Source organism: Trachinotus anak, unplaced genomic scaffold (assembly GCF_046630095.1).
Source record: "Trachinotus anak isolate AG129_WGS33_773 ecotype Australia unplaced genomic scaffold, CSIRO_AGI_Tana_v1 ptg000003l, whole genome shotgun sequence".
NCBI lineage: Eukaryota > Metazoa > Chordata > Actinopteri > Carangiformes > Carangidae > Trachinotus > Trachinotus anak.
The window spans coordinates 23,395,908-23,413,321 of record NW_027273854.1 but is presented as its reverse complement, the minus strand read 5'-3'; the positions used below and the strand labels follow the sequence as shown (position 1 = coordinate 23,413,321).

General features: G+C 41.3%; 1 protein-coding gene and 1 long non-coding RNA gene across 2 annotated transcripts; both read right to left on the bottom strand.

Moving 5' to 3' along the window:
- Positions 1–1,113: 1,113 nt before the first annotated feature.
- On the bottom strand, positions 1,114–1,481 carry LOC139618623 (uncharacterized). Its single transcript, XR_011689759.1, has 2 exons — positions 1,377–1,481; positions 1,114–1,343 (listed from the first exon to the last, which is right to left on the bottom strand). It is a non-coding gene; the product is annotated as an uncharacterized lncRNA (long non-coding RNA).
- Positions 1,482–3,588: 2,107 nt separating this feature from the next.
- On the bottom strand, positions 3,589–17,382 carry aldh16a1 (aldehyde dehydrogenase 16 family, member A1). The gene is made up of 17 exons (XM_071474705.1): positions 17,133–17,382; positions 14,712–14,811; positions 14,253–14,379; positions 13,974–14,131; positions 13,802–13,879; positions 12,630–12,817; positions 12,359–12,517; positions 12,118–12,276; positions 10,566–10,722; positions 10,100–10,175; positions 9,846–9,951; positions 9,265–9,401; positions 8,942–9,112; positions 7,039–7,243; positions 6,720–6,905; positions 5,945–6,070; positions 3,589–5,807 (listed from the first exon to the last, which is right to left on the bottom strand). Exons 1-17 carry the CDS (start codon positions 17,220–17,222, stop codon positions 5,640–5,642), a joined length of 2,391 nt encoding a protein of 796 aa, XP_071330806.1. The 5' UTR covers positions 17,223–17,382; the 3' UTR covers positions 3,589–5,639.
- Positions 17,383–17,414: the final 32 nt, after the last annotated feature.

Genomic DNA, 17,414 nt, shown 5'->3' with positions numbered 1-17,414 from the left:
GACCTCGTGACGGGGGAGACGTCACCCTGCACGTTTCCACCAATCACCGAGCTCCGCTGTCACGTGACCTGTGAGCAGAAGCATGAAGTTGCGTTTTTTTGTCCTTATTCACGGAAACGTCAGGTGGATGTTTAATCCGCCTGCTCTGCCCTGCTGACACACGCGTTCAGAGAGATACATGTGAGGTGCAGTTCAAGTATGGGTTAGATTTGAATGTGTCATGTATCCATGGAAAAGGTGAGTTAAAAAGACAAAAAATATATATATATAACAAAAGAAATACGCTTATGCTCCAGAATACAAACAAAGAAACAAAACAAAAACACTCCCCTCACTTCATCAGGCTATAATAACATATTTTTATAAAATGTTTCCCATCAAATAAAAACAAAATGGCAAGTAGAGTTATTAATGACCAGGTAGATGTTGTGAGTGCTGATTCCACCTCCATTTGTGTTATTTCAATGTAGTACAGACTCTCTGTGGCATCTTGACATTTTTGGAGTTTTCCATAACTCATCCTATACTGGGTTGATGTCTAATTGTCCCCATGCATTGAAGCAATCTATGGAACAAGATGATTAATATTGTAACTGACTTTGGGCCTATACAGCCACATCCAGCCAGCATAAGCTTAACATGTTTTATCTTATAAATACACAGCATAACATAAAACTGCTGATAAGGTGTTTTTAAGGTAGTCATTGCATTACTCAATACTGCAGCACTGTTGTGAAACACTAAGGTCAGAAAGCCTGGAAAGTCCTATCAAAGCTGAAACACTTTTTTATATACAATCATGATGAAAAACATTGGCACAGATACTTTGTATACAGGGATCCACTATGATACATGGTGGAGAGGGACATTGATAATGTGGGAACCTTTCTGTAAAAACCACTTCCATTTCATCCTTGTATTTGTGTTAATTTACTCTAATAGAAACTCAATTGAGCATAGGGCTGAATATGTCTGTGTATATATGGATGTAGGTATGTCTGTATATGCAATAGATGAGTCAGCCCTGATAGACACATATACTGTCTGGAGTTCATCTGAGGATGAACAGTTGCATAGATGGAATAAAACCATTACAACAAAAAAGAAAAATACGCTATTAAAGTTGATTTATTCACAATAATAAAGCACTGAAATATTTACCAAAAGAAGACATGTTGAGTAGGTTATTACCAGACTTACAGTATATTTGTTTAATGAGAGTGAGGTTATAGGGCTCCAGCAAGGAATGATTCATATGGTACAGTTACCTACATGCAGCAGTATTTTACAACTGAAAATACCTGCACCTTTAATCATTATCCTCTGTGGCAAACCTAGTGCATCTGGTTCTAACAAGAGGTTAGAACCAGATGCACATTGACATTTGCATTGAGGTGTCCTTGTGTGAGCCTATATATTCACCTTGTGCTTATCAGACCACAATAAACTGACACAACACTGTGAGTCAGTAGTTTTCCACTGCTGTTTGGTTGAAATGCTTAACCCATATGGATTTGACGGGCCTTTTCAGTCTGGATAGTGACTTTGTCCAGCACCTGTGTGTTATCCTAAAAGGGCAAGAAATCAGTGTAGAAGTGAGAGCTCAGGACCACACGCCTTGTGCTCTGATTGGTAAAACTTCATTGGGAAAACTCTATGACACGATACTATCTGTATCTGTCCACCAGCTGGCAATAATGTACCACAACGCCATGCTTAACACAAGTAAACTGCATCAACACTTTCTTTTCTTTGCAACTGTTTCTGTGTTACCCGTTGCAAAAAACTCCCACAGATGAACCATCTCAGTTTAAAAGAGGCCCACTGGTCTTTATGCTAAGGACAACATATGTGAGCCTTCAGGTTTAACGTCTCTCTCTCTCTCACACACACACACACACACACACACACAATACTCTTTGGCACCACGCAGGTCAAGGTCTGTGGCTAAAGTAAACATTGAAACAGGTATTCTCTCCAGGGGGGGAATTCTTAGTTGTGTGTAACGTGAAGAATACCTCACATACAACTTTTCACAGATATTCCACTGAAGACGCTGTATATTACATTCTGTAGGAAACACAAGGTGACATGTTCATATTTTATTATTTTTGTCCCATTATTGCAAGTATTTAGTGATACTTCCCAGAGCGAGAAGCTAGAAAACATCACTAGTACATTCCAACAGTCCACGCGTTTTTTTTTGACTGGCTATTGGGTAACACAGTCCTCACATTTATGAGATAGTAACACTAGTTTTTCATATGAATTATCATGACACGGGTTTATCTTACTGAAAATGTAATATTGCTGGTGTGGCTGCAGGTCAAAGAGGTTAAACTACATTTCCATTAACTTAAAACCTCTGTTGTCATCCCTTCATGTCTTCTTCTTTACATTGAATATATCAGGAGGACTTTGCTCTAGACATTTCTAGAAACCCACTCATGGTTTGACAGCTTTAGCAGCAAATGACTCTGCTCTTTTCTGGTAGATCACTTTTAATCTGAAGTTACATCACTCTTATTCAAAAGCTTCCAACCTGCATGGAAAAGTGTCAGTAAAAAAAGTTTTTACTCTAGGTTAAATCCAGGCACTAACAGATGATCATGTGTATCTCAAGGCTGCTCTGTGAAACAGGGTGGACACAGTGAAGTGTTAGAAAGGAGGGGCTATGAACAGGAAGACATGTAGGGGGGAATGCTTTCAGATCCACTGTCAGTACACAGTCTGCCGTTTAGCAAAAATGCACTAAAACGGCTTCTGTTTTTATTGTATATTTCATAAAACATGGAGCAATAGAACTGAACTAGGCACAGTAAAATAAGCACAATAATGTAGCTGTAGCGAGTCAGCAGTTTAAACAGCACTTTGGCCTCTGTCTTCCTTATTTTTTGCTGTGTCATGTAACACGTTAGTCAGCCCTCTGCACAAGTACTATCACGTTCAACTGTGGATTGTGCTGTGTCATTGCTGTGACTCAGCATTTCACAGTTTCAAAGCATGCGGGCAGTGATCTTGTGACCAAGGAACCGTCTGACTGGAAGTTTACGTCAGTGCTGGATGGAACCAGTTTGGGGAGAATGGAAAAAAGGAAGAAGAAAGTGGAAAAAGAGGAACCGATAACTGGACATGGACGTGCATGATTCAGTGTGGTGTTTGTGTAACAAGAATAAGCCAGTTTTATTGAACTAACAAGAGCATGAAATGTGTGTTTTTGTTCATCAGTTATCTTTGAGAAAGTGAAAAATTCAGGCTTAATTGAGCAAAATCTGCTTAACATGCACAAAGGACACTAAGGCGTCTCCTGCCACAAGCTCTATCCTGCTAGCATTAGCATTATACCACCTGTTTCCTTGTTGTTCCCAAATGCATCACTGAGCTTTCCCACAGTTTTACTTGTTAAAGCAGGACATGCACAGGTGAAATTAATGAACTTTAGTGATGTCTCCACTCAAACAATTCTTCCAATAAAAAAAGAGCATTTAATAATTACTGGTAAAACCTGTGTTTGCCAAATCAAATTATCTGTTAATTTTGGCTTTTGGACAGTGAGATCCACAGTACCAGTCTCTGGAAACAGACATGCAGATTTGAAAACCATCCTTTTATGGTTATGGTTTTATTGTACAGTAACAAAGAAGTTCCATACAGTACATTTGCATATTTAGATTTTGTTCACACAGGGTTCATCGATCTGTGCTCTGTCAGCAACAGAACTGTAAGGCAGATGAGGTTTCAGGTTACTGTAAGGATACTTGTCATAAACCAAGTAGAAATGAAAGAGAGAACAGACACATAATAGCAGAAGATAGAGGTAGAAAGACATCAGGTCATCAGTTAGTAGTATTATCTGTGCATACACACTTAACACAATGAAGAAATGTGTAATGAACATACCTCTACATGTCAACCTCTACCAAACCTTTTAGTTTTTTTTCACCTTACTCATCAGCAATGCTACTAACATGTGATTTTCAGTCATCCTTTTAAGTCTCCGGCCTGTAAGTGCTTCATGAAAAATCCAACCCAGACTGACTCTTTATGGCGTGCTCCTGCCATAACCAAAATTAAATCTGCTCATATATTTAATCTCTTTCAAATTCTGCTCACTCACAATCTGCTGAATAAATCCCTCTGGCCTTCACTTCTATCCGTCCCTGAACGCACCTTTGATGATTCTACAAAATACAGTCAGAGTAATAATGTTAACATCAGTGAAGGCATTTACTTTTGTTTGACAAGACAATGATGAGGGGAAACATTCACAGAACATCTCAGGGTTAGGGTTAGGGGTCCCAGCTGGCTGAGTGAGGAGAAACTCCCAGAAATAAGCAGCAGTTCTAACTTTAAGTTTAAACACTAAGGTCTTGGTCTAAGAATATTTCAAAAAAACATTTCAGTGCTACAAGTAGTTTCTGAGTGTGTGAGAAGTTAGAGGCAGTCCAGAGGACTCACAGGCAGTACTGAGCCTCATTGTGTCAGCATTTCATACAAACTGAAAGATAATGAACAATATTTTGATGGCGGACATGATCTCAGCCTCAGCCGTCTGTCAGAATTATTCATTAAAGCAAAAATACACTCTTCAGACTCCAGTATGTTCAACAGTTCATTAAGTACATGTAAAACTGTAATACGCTTTAAGTGCCATTTAGGAGGACTCCTAATGGTAAGATAGGATCCTTTGCGAAAACAGCAGCTGATTTTTAGGAGCACTTTGATCTTTATAGGAGGAAAACTTACATTTTTTTTGATTTTGTTTATTTTATATCAAATAAAGTATAATAGGACAGAATTTTATATGACCATGGGGCTGATGAGGCTATCACAAATAACTGCAAATTTTAATGTTGTGCTGCATATAATGATATTAACATTTAATTGGCTCTATTTTTTTCTGCTTGGTGCCACATTTCCTGATGCTTCAGGTTCTATCGATGGTTAATCCCTGATCCAGAAATACTTGGCCAGATCATGTTGGAACAAACCATTTCCAGGTTTCCACAGAACAAAGAATAAGAAACTGTGAAGAAAAATGAAAACAAAAACTAGTTGCAGTAGTTTGTGGGGTTAAGGGTTACATTTAAAAAAATGGATACTGTTGGTTAAGATTTTTTAGCATGATATGTGTGTAGCCATCAAGGGCACATTTAATACTCTTTAACAGGGCCCTGATTTTAATACTAATCACTTGGAAATGAATAAATCAGATGGGATTTTCGACCCCCTCATGTAGGTTATGTTAGTTTAATTGGCTATAATTAATTGGGGATAGCTGATAGAATCTGTTAGTGACAGTTCTCAGTTCAGCCGGCACAATGAACAGTTAAAATAAGAACCTGTTTTAATCTCCCTCTGTCAGAAACAAAGGATCTGCTGTCACAGAAATCACTGCCACAGACAGCTTGATCAGAGTAGCAGCAGTAACTAACGAGGGCTGGGATTAGTTACTGGGAGCATTTGTTGTCTGTTCACTTTTAATTTCATGGGCATCTTCTGATTTTCATGGTCACAGTATTTGATCCTTCCTTTTCAATCTACATCCTACAGGTCACAGTTTAACTCTACAGATATCTGTGACTCCTCCTTCCTCTGTCTCTCCTTCTCCTTCTTGCCACCTTCATCTTTCTGTCGTCTTATGCAGTGGGAATCCACACACTCTTCCACTGGACGGCGTTTCTCCACATTTCTTCCAGAAGCGAGGGACGAGACTGAGTCCAGTCTCTCTGCTCCTCATCCTTCTGACAGAAAAGGCGCAGGGTTTTCAGAGGGCTGGTGCAGGTGTGCTGCAGGTACTGACAGCCCTACAGCAGGAAATTAGAGAACAGGAGACAAAGGGATGACATGTTGTGGAGCCTGGCTCAGGCCTCTTTAGGGAGAACCCCTCCCCCCTCTCCCCCCACACCAAACCCTGTTGTACGCGTTCATGTTTCGTCCTCACCTCAGTGCTGCCCCAGTACCAGATGGCCTTGATGACACTGTGATTAGCCAGAGCCACAGTAAGCTGGTCCCTGCTTCCTGAAATGACATTTACCAAACCTGCTGGCAGGTCTGACGACTGGAGCACCTGAGGAGGAGGAGGAGGAGGAGGAGTGATAAAGATGAAATCAGTGTTTACAGATACATTAACAGGTGTACACACTTGTTTTCAGTGGTGATTAGTAAAGCCATGTCTGATGCAGCTGTTTTGACTATGATGTATTTCAAGGGTCTTTTCTTGGCCCCATTTTATTTCTTATGTATATGTTGACATTGAGCTTTTTAAATTGTTGCTTTAATATATTTTTCCACTTTGATTGTGGATGCTTGAGTCACATGTCTTCATGTAAAGTACGCCCTAATTTACAAAACCTTTTTTGTGATTTTGTCTTTTTCTAAAACTTTCTGTGTTTCTGTGTTGCATAAAAATGTATGAGACTGGATATTACAAAAACGCATCGATTTGAATGAAACAGGGCTGTTTGTTATTGGCCTCTGGGGTCCTTAAATGACCCTGCAGCAGTCTCTAGGACAATAACCTCTAATATCAAACTATGTGCTAAGAATTGAAATGTCATGAAGACCCCTGTCTGGAATTTTTTATTCATATAAAGAAACTTTTTTCCAAAGAAAATCATTTCTACAGTTAAACATGGTCCTGATAAACGTCCCACTTACAGTTTGTTTATTTTACCTGACTGATATTCCCTAATTGTTCTTAACGTAGCTTCACTTACCTGAATGAATGCCAAGACTGGCAGTGGATTTTTCTGACTGGGGACCATGATGACGGCGTTGCCCGTGGCAATGGCCGCCCCAAGAAGTGTTACCATGGAGAGGAGGGGATTCTTATCTGGAAGGATGAGCCCCACTACTCCCAGGGCCTCAGGGAGGGAGAGAGCAGAGCCAGACTGTGGCATAGGCTGAAGGGGAGGGAAACATGTGTTCATTGATCTAAGTCTAAAAATGAACAATTTCCTGATGTTAAAATGTAAAACAAATGAGTTTCAGGCAACAGTTACTTTTATACATTTTGTATAATAACAAAAGCGTCACCAGAGTTCCTCCTTGGACTTTGTCACAATAAGCTGCCCAATCACTGAGCCTGGCAGAGCTGAGGTCCACCTCCTTCTCAGCCTCATCCATTGACAGACCGGTCTGAACGTTAATTGACACAGCTATATCCCGCCTCTTTGCCTCCAGGCCTTTGGCCAGAGAGTAGAGAGACTGAGCGCGCGCAGACGGACTTTTTTTCATCCACCTAGAGGAGGGGAGGGATGGTGAAATAAACATCATGATCAAACCTCAGTGCCAAACATCTGTGTGTTTTTTTTGCCTGGTCACACTTCATGGAAACGATCATTAAAAACTCCAGATATGAACGTCCTGCAGGAAAACCACAGTGAGAATGAACTGTACTTTCAAAGGTCCACATGTGGTCACAGGAAGAGATATTTACTGGAGTTCAGTGAATCAAACTCCACTGATACACGTTGTTGATGCTCATGTAATTTGTTTATATATTGTGTATGACTCTCTTCTCTCTTTTTTTCTTTTAATTAGCAGCCAAAGTCAAGTTGGACTTCGACTGGTGACAAACACACACAGCCCACTGGGTTGTGAAATACCTTCCTAAATGTGTGTCCTTGTGAAAGTCTGACAGCCTGAATAAATCTCCTTTATGGAGGCCATATTTCACCTCTCATGGCTTTATTTGAGGCATAAATTGACAGGTTTGAGCCTGTTTAACAGTAAAAGTAGCTACATTTTAACTTCGACATGGAGAAGAAGTGTCTCAACGTTGCAGAACACACAAGACACTAACGGCCTCAGAGCAGAAACATCAAACAGGATTAAAGTGTGTGACCAAAGCAGCACTTTAGATCATCATATTATCTTTTCATTGGCGGTCACTGACATGTTAGGACTCTATTATAAGAACTGCACATGTAATTTCCTCTGAGGTCACAGAGAGAAGTTGTGATAGAGACAGAAATGAATACACAGTCAAAATGCCCGATGGTTCAGGAGAAACTGAATTTTCAGTCTGGACTATGATCAGAATATCCTCAAAAATAATCTGATACAAAATGTTTCGGTATTTTATTTTATCAGGGGCCTGTTCAACAAAACAGCTTCAGTGAAAACTCTGAGTGAGGAGAAGCTGGGTTTTCTGCTCCAGAGATCACTTTAATTCTGGGTCAGTTACCATGGTAACACTGGCAGGTTTTCTGAGGATTTCTGTCTCTTCCTTCAGTGCCGAGCTCAGAGGAGCTGTCAGACACACTTTTTATTTTCCTCATTGTTGATAGTTGACAGTTGATATCGCAGGTCATGAGTTACTTATTAATTACTTGATGATGACAATTAACATGAAAACGTATATAAATAATATAGTATTAACTTTTACTCTCTGTTGTATTTCTGATCTATACTTTTGTGTGTTTTGTCCCTGTTCGACAACACCTGAATAAATACACTGAAAAACTTTCAATCTATTCAAAGGAAATCCATGACTTGTAAATGATGAATGAGTGAGTTACTCTCACTATAACTTAATGATGTGAACTTTGGCTCTTTCCCCGTTTTAATTTATGCTCTTTCTCTGCTGCGGTTGTGTTTTTAATGAATGGTACTGTACATAAAATATCTTTAACTTCACTGGCTTCAAATGTTGGCTCTGCCCTTTATTTACCTGTCGCCATGGGGAATCATAGCTGTTGATAACAGTGTTTTTTCATATCATCATGCACACACTGAACATACTCTCATCAGCTGCTCTGGAACCAAAACTCTATGTTCAGGGTTAAGAGTTTGGTGATGGAACAGGACACAGCTCTCACTGGACAGTAAATAAGTCAATAACTCTGTATACATTTGCGTTTCTTAGCTGGACTTTGATATCCCAGCTTGCTACCGTGTGTGTGTTTGTGTCTGTGTGTGACAGAGCAGTTCTCACCCAGGCTGGACTTTGATAGCTGCCTCCACGGCGTTACGGACGTCCTTCCGGCCTCCATCTGGACAGTAGGCCAACACACTGGTGCCTCCTGGCGGCCGCACAGCCACGCTGCAGCCGGAGTCAGACTTACACGCCTTTCCTCCAACAAACTGCAGATAGGACTTTGGAGCACTGAGGGGCAGGCAGACAGATATGAACTGTTTTTTACTGCAGTACATTATCATGATGGTTACCATATACATATATAATGTGCTTACACTGCTGTGGTGCCTTGTAACAGTTTATGAACCTGCCTTGTAAAGTAAAGAGCATTACAAACCCACCTGGCAGCGTCTGAGCCGTCAGGAATGATAGCTGGAGATGCTGCTGTTCCAAACTTTGTGTAGTCCATAGAGACAGGGGAGGAACGAGGAAGAGGAGGAGAGGAAGAACAGGACGAGCGCAGAAACTGGTACAGGCCCTGTCAGACAAAATGCAGCAAAGGATTATCAGACGAGTCAAAGATAAAACTGAGTCAGCTCTAAAAAATATTATTCGTTAAATATTTAAAATAGTGTGGAAAAACAAATATAAAGATTTCTTCTTTTCCTTTTACCAGCACAATCAGTTCTTACTCTTTTGTTTATATTTCAACTCCTTTTCTCACCATTTCATTTATAAAGTCCAGGGTTTTGTTATTGTGGCCTTAGTCTTGGGACACATTTAAACATTTACAGTGTACGACAAAACTGAGAAGTCAATGTCAATAAAAATTACAATTAAACTAATCCTTCAAAGTTAGCTAGCTAATACTACTAAGCCATTCCGGTCACCCTGCTTCATCATCATCTTTCAGCACATGTCTCAGACAGTTTCAGGGCTCCGCATGTTTTTCCTGTCAGTGTGAGAAACTACTGAAACCCACCTCCTGTCCCCCGTCGGTGCAGGTGCCGCTGTCTTTGTGACCAGAGACAGGCAGACAGGGGTCAGACACAGAGTGGGAATTTACCCACACTGAGCCCACACACAGACTGAGGAGAGAGGGAGAAGAAGACAACAGCAGAGGGAAGAGTTAGACCTTTAACAGAGAGGTGAAGAAACATTACGATGGGACAAAAAACAAGAAGATGAGACAGAAGACAAAGAGGAGGAGACTTATGAGTGTGTGAGTGTGTGTACCTCTTTGATGTCTCCAGAGCCAGGGTCAGGTCTTCAGTCCAGATGGAGGCTGCCTGGCCGTGAGGACTGTGGTTCCCTGAATACAACAAAGACTGTTACTTCAAGGGGAAATTTACTGTTAAAACACAAAGTGTAAGATTACTCTGAAAGTAGTTTACTGAACAAACTGCTGTCAACCAGAGGACAAATTCAGTGACTCATACTTCTGACATTTATATCTCAATCATTATGATAATGAATTAATGGAGATACAATGTTATACATAATATGTTGAGCAAGTCTCTCACTGTGGTTACTATCACTGTATCCACTGTCATTCACTGACAAATGAAGTAAAAAACTCAGCCTGAGCTTCTAGTTTGAGCTCATATTTGTCAAAGTTAACTCAAACGTCACAGATCAGATGACTTCCTCACTGCTTCAACTGTGTTCACTCTCGGATCTGTAACCAGAGAAGCCTCCTTACCCAGTGTCACTGCCTCTGTGTTGCTTCTGAAGGTCATGAGAGGCAGCAGCGGTCCAGGAGCGGGGCTGACCACAAACGGAGAGGAGGGGGCGGCTCCACAGAGCACTGTGGGAGGGTACAGGGCACCTGAAGGAGGGGCAGCGCCGGACTGAACCAGCTGAGGAGAGAGAGAGAGAAATAATGTTATTTATTGAAAACAAACCAAACACCTGAAAGTTAGAGCTTCTCAGGTATAATCTTGCTTTTCTTTCCTTTTGATATGACTGTAAAGTGAACAGGTAGTGAGACACAGTGAGCACCGTGAACTCAGCGCCGCTGTACGAGCTGTAGGGGACATTTTTCATTGTTTTTTACAATTATGTGGAGTCAAAATGTAATAAATACAAGCACACAAATAAAATGACTGAATACATTTATAATTAATATTGTTATACTGAAGTATAAAAAGACTGTGTGGCTAACCTGAAAACACTGATAGCTGATTTCAGCTAGCTACCTAGCTGAAGCTAACTGTCCTCATAAAACTACACTGGCCAGTGCATTTAATGGTCACCATTCATTTACTGTGCTGCATACTGCTGTAGCATCACTGTATAAACAGTAGCTTTAGTTTAGTATTTTAGTTGGCAGTGCTAACGTTAGCTAACATTACATGGATTTTCAGATTCAGCCTTTTTTGACATCTCTTGTCTTTATCAAGAACCACGATGGAAATAAAACTTTCACTACATTTCAGTCTGTTTTGGGAATGTCCTCAACTTGCTGCCTAGCTGAGGCTAGCTTTCAGTGTAAAACTGCACCAGGCAGCGCACATAATATCAATCATCCATATACTGTATTGTACTGCTCTGTTGTTTAGCACATAACTGTGTATACATGTGTATTAATATCAGTATGTCCTCTGTATGAATATACTGGCAGTGTGCCTTATTGAAATATGTCACAGAAGTGGGTGTAATTTACTTTTCTAGCACTAAATTGGTCATATAGCAGGGAATGGCACACTCGCTAAGCTAGCTAGCTTGTGTGCTAAAATAACTTATTTTTCTTTTGTAGTGTTGTGTGTTTGAGCTGCCTCTGATGAGCCGACTGTATGAATAACCACTGCATATACTGTTCCTGTCCAGACAATAACTGGCAGCACAGACACAGAAACAAGCCTCCGGCCCAGAACACAATGCAATGTGTTGTCGATGGGTTGCTAGCCACTTTCCAAACCAAGACTTACTCCAACTGGTCTTGATGAAGTCAAGAGAAATGCACCTTAATGTTATGATTAATATGTAGTGTAAGGATTTAGTGATGAGAGTTAGTATTTTGGTTATTTAATGATAAAAATATCAGGCTGCATTATGGATGAAATCCACCATAGTGGTTTGTAGTAGCTGGTTATGATGTCATCCATCTGTTACCATATTTCAAGTGTAAAATGTATTTTTAACATTAAAAAAAATGTAATTCAAATCTTGTCAGTTTCCATCATCTATGTTACAGTGACAGTGTGAACTCACTCCACTCTTAGTCACTCATTTAAAAACAGCTCTTTACTAACCGTGGCCCCCTGCTGCTGAGCATCTTTTACTGCAGCGTCCACCAGGACCCTGTCGGCATCACTGGCCAGACCAACACACTTCATCCCCGCCATGCGCAGCTTGAGACGGGCAACGACCCTGTCCAGCACGCTCTCCTGCACGCACAACACCCACTGGACCTGGGGGGTGAGAGAAGAGAGGGCTGTTAAAGGATGCAAGGATGTGATGTGATGACAGGACCACACTTTTTACGTGAATCACCTCTTTCTTCTTCCTGAAGGCAGTCTCCATCACTCCGTCCACAGCGCTGTCAATGTCAGCTGACTCAAAAATGATGAAGGGACATGTGGCACCGATGCAGGAGGAGACGGAAATGGGAACGCCCATCCCTGCTGTGGCCTTACACAGCATCACTCCATCCTGAGAGAGAAGGGGAACTTTGTGGTAAAGCATTCAAACATTAAACATCATGTACCGGTAAGTTCCCCACTCTCCTGTTAGAAATGTAACACCAACTTTCTTCCTCACACACCTGCTTGTTGCCGCTGTAGGTGACGTAGCTGATGCTAGGGTTCTGGGCCACTTTGACACCCAGCGACATGTCACTTCCTGTTAAAACATTAAGAGCCCCGGCAGGAAGTCCTGCAGCCATAAAGAGCTGAGCCAACAGGAGCGCTGGAGGGGCGGTGCTCCGACCAGGGACAATGATGACAGAGTTGCCTGGGAGGAGGCAGGATTCAGTTATTCAACACACCTGTTAAAACAGCTCTGAATGAAAATTAACAAACAAAAATATGGATTTTATTAGAGACGCAATGATTCATCATTTATATAGTTGATCGACAGAAACTTAATCTGCAACTACTTTGATAAACAGTGTGAGAATTTGCTGCTTGTCTTGTTATAAGTGGGATATCTTTGGCCTGGTCTGCCTGGTGCTCATCCACAGTCAGTGTGTTACCTTCAGTATATTCAGATCAGTGTGCTCTAAGTTTAGTGAAGCAGCCGGGAGCAGAAGCTGAGTGATGTGCTGCTGTGGACGGGGTCAGCAGAGAAATGTATTTTAGCTACTTTAAAAAAAAAAACACCCACAGAAAAAAAAACTATTACCAGTTTAAGTGTACGTTTTATTTTGAATATTTTCACAGCTTTATCTTGCTGTAAAACAAGCTCTTTTCCTTGGAACTACAGTTTGTGAACCGTTGAACTACCATGTGCCTATGCACATCAGCTGTTAGAGTCAGTGTAGGTGCACTTGCATGTCCAGTAGTTCAACAGCTGAAAACAATTGTTGTTCCAAAGGAAAAGAGCTGTTTGAATCCAAGATAAAGTGGTGAAAATATTCAAAATAAAGCATACACTTAAACTGATGTTGTTTTTTTTTCAAAGTAGCTAAAACACAGTTTTCTGTGCTGATGCTCCCGACAGCTTCTCTAAACTGGAAGCTGAACTGAATCTACTGCAGGTTAACACACTGGCTACAGATAAATACCTCACACAACCCCACATCAAATATCACTTCAGAAAAATCACTGTTTTATATAGACTGAATAACAAATCAATCAAGACAAAAAAAAAAAAAAAAAAATCAACAGATTAGTCAATAATTAAATTAATCAGTAGTTGCAGCTCTATATTTTATCTTAATGTGCAAGGAAATGTTTTCAATGTCTTTATCATTAAAACAGTTTGTGTGTTTCTTACCCATGGCCAGAGCTGGTACGACTTTCAGCATCAGGGAATAGAGAGAGCAGTCATCAGAGACCACCACTGCCACCACACCTGGAGAAGGAGGATCAAACCAAACAACGTTAGATCAAATTAGAAAAATGAATTCTGACCCTGAATCTATGTAAACAAACCCCCGTTCCCTCACCCAGTGGTGTCCAGTTGGTGATGAGAGAGTCTCTGAGCTGAGCCCAGCTGCTGTAGTACTGCAGCAGTCGGACCAGGGTGGAGGGCGAGCAGGACGTCTCACACAGCTCGCACAGCTCCGACACACACTTACTGTGCTGCCCGAGGACGCTCACCAACCTGTTAATGAAGGACAGGCAAAACACAAGCAAACACACACACGGTGTGATAGTGGAGCAGACTGGTGGTAAAGTGGCTAAACCACCGGTATGGTCTTTTAATCTCGACAGTATCATCCCACCTGAGCAGCACTTTAGCTCTGTTGTAGCAGCTCATCCCACTCCAGGCCTTGTAGCCACTGGCAGCTGAGGAGGCACACTGGGAAACATCGTCCTCAACAGCGCACACGGTGCTGCACACATCACCACCTGGAGAGCAGAGCGGCAGAACAGGGCGCATGTGATCAGTTTCATCACTGTCTTCTATTCAGACAAGAATTTAATTTGTGAAATCAACTGTATTTCTTTAGACCTTTAAGGCACTAATAAGGATGTTCAGAAACAGGCTGAATCAGTGACTTTAAGTCTATTAATGTGCAAATTCTTTTCAGTGAAACGTCACATCATATCCTTATATCTGGGTTATGCATTTGCTGGGTTTGTATTATCTAGCATCTAAGATGCTGTAACAAAGTCTGGACCTCTAACAAACGAGCTAAATCACCGGGTTTCCCTGCGCTGCAAGTTGACACTGCTCCTACCTTTAGAATCAACCAGGGAGCGAGTCTGTCTGTCTGCTGGACGGACAAACTTGCCATCGATGAACAGACCCAGAGAACGAGAATGATGATCCAGCCAGGCCTGATGAAGAAGAAATGAGCAGAGGTTATTCAAGCTGAGGAGAAAGCCGTAAACATGGTAACCTAAACCACCTGGAGCTTTTTCCATTGTTAACAAAAGACAGGAGATCAGGAGATCTGATGACAAGAAGACAGCTGTAAAAACAGCTGCAAGTCAACACACAGGAGAGCTTGTAACTGAGTGCAGTGTCTGCCAGTGGCTCCACAAGTGGGTGCCATGGCATCCTGGGATGCTTTAAAGATGAAGGGTGCTGCAAGATGTGTTGATTTCCATTTTCTATTACACGTTTTTGATTTTTGATACCACATTAAGAACCAAGGCAATACTTACATGAACTATAATTTATGTTATCATCATAATATCTCCCTGTTAAATATGCAGCAATGCTGCAACAACTGATCAGGGACATGACAACTCACTTTGCAATCCAGTAGTGTTTGACATGACAAACCTTCCCCTCCTGATACCTGGGATCTTTGATTATCACAGATAAAAAAAATTCATCAGCTCAATAATGATGTCAGGTTTGAACTACAGTCATTCAGACACGAGCTGGATAACACGTCTATACACGACAGTTGAAATAAACAACTGTCTTTCAAAAAAAAAAAAGAACTGTCCAGCATGCTTTCAACAACAACACTGAATGTATCTTGTTATAGTGACTCTAAATGAGGCAGATCTGACTCTGCTCACGAGCTGTACCCAAACCCATGCTCCCATGTTATTGGTCAGGAAGACGCCACCTCTGCTGGACGGCGACTGATAAAAGGCAGACAGGGCAGGTGGAGTGTGTCAACTATTTACAGACAGAGGACCAAAGTACAGAGCTGAACCATGAAGCTCATTGACAGTTAGCAACCAAGACCAGAGCTGCTCTGATATAACCTCAAGTACAGTCTCACTGTTACTTTTCACACTCAACAGTTTTATTTAATGTTGGTCAAATCTTTTTGGCAACTGATGTTTGGTCAATAGTATTTTTGCGTTTCTTTTCCAACAGACTGTAACTTGCCAAGTTCAACCAATTAATAACTTCAAGTGATACTGTGTCACTTCCTGATGACATTATCAGGGTTATTTTCTCCTCCAAAGCCACAGACAAATTTTAGAGCTGTCACAGGTTAGGTAGTACTCCTCATGACAGGTAAACTCATGCTTATGTGTTGAATCAGTGGACTGGCCCTTTAGGATAAGACGAACCAAGACAGTGCACACCTCTGTGGGCCCAAATGGTGCACCATTGGTCTGAGACAAAAAATGAAAAGGAAAAAAAAAAAGATACTGAGCCAAAATTTGACATTGTTTTCAAGGTCTTTCCACACTTAACTACTAAATTATATTGAAAGGTGTTTCTGATATTTTGTCCCCTGACAGAAATTGGGGAACATTATAAGTAAGTCAATGCATGTTATTCCTGTTTCCCTAATCAATCATCAAAAGCTTAAAAAAAAAAAAAATCAGAGACACAGAATAAGTATGTGATTCTCCTCCTGGGACAAACATCCAGCTGCTGCTTGATAAAGAGTGAAGGAAATACTGAGTCTAGTGGTCAGACCATGAGGAGGGTCACTGTCTGGCAGTGCTAATGCGTCTAATGGGTGTAAGGTTGTAAGGGTCAATGAAATTTGTCTTTTTTTGAGCATAGGTTTGCTTTGGCAGTGATATCAACATTCAACACACAGGTCTGTCTACGTGCTGAACCACAGGATATATGTATTCATATATGTATCTATGTTCTCATGGACAACACGAAAATGTGGGGAGAAATTAAATAAATCAATCTATCTGATTAATATTAATATTTATTCATATTGTATAGCTATGTTTTCATTTGATGAACCAGTGTGTCACTGTAGCAGAGAGATAGTAGTGATGAGGCAAACTACAGCAACATCTTAGAGCAGTTTCACAGAGAGTGAATTACTGAATAACTGCCAGGCCACTCATCAGCATGGACCAACAGACATGCACACAACCAGTAAATCTGCTATCAGGAAGTCTGAATGCTCTCCTTTGGCTCTGGGGACCAAATGATACTGACACAGTTAACAAAAATCAGTGGTTTAAGTTCCCTCAAGTGGAAACATCTGGCTTGGCTTCACGCTTGACATTTCATAACTAACTTCTGCACAGTCGAAGTCACATGTTTGCCTTGTGAGCTACAGTCAACTAACAGTTAATGAACTTCTCATGGGTCAAACAGTCTAACATGTACATGCTCACCCTTGTGTCCAGAAAAACGGAGTCATTTCTAGTTTTATGCCAACCATAGCCGCTGCACCTGAGCCCCTGCTGAGTGTCGGGTTGGTTGACTTTACCTGTGCAGTGGCCGCGCTGGGGGTTGCTGCTGGTCCGTTCTCCATGCTTTGAAAAATATCGTACACTGTCTTGTTGGTGCTACCGGCCATAATAGTTACAAACCCAGAAAGGACGTAAACCTCCCTAAAGCTCTGTATTCGTTCCTGGAAGCTGTTCGGGGAGAGAAACCTTGCTTTGAAGCTTGGATGGTACCAACAAGAAGTCCGCAGCAGGAGGAAGGCGACCGGGCTCTCGCCTCACGTCAGACGCAACGTGCTCGCTTCCCTCCCCCCGAGAATCCG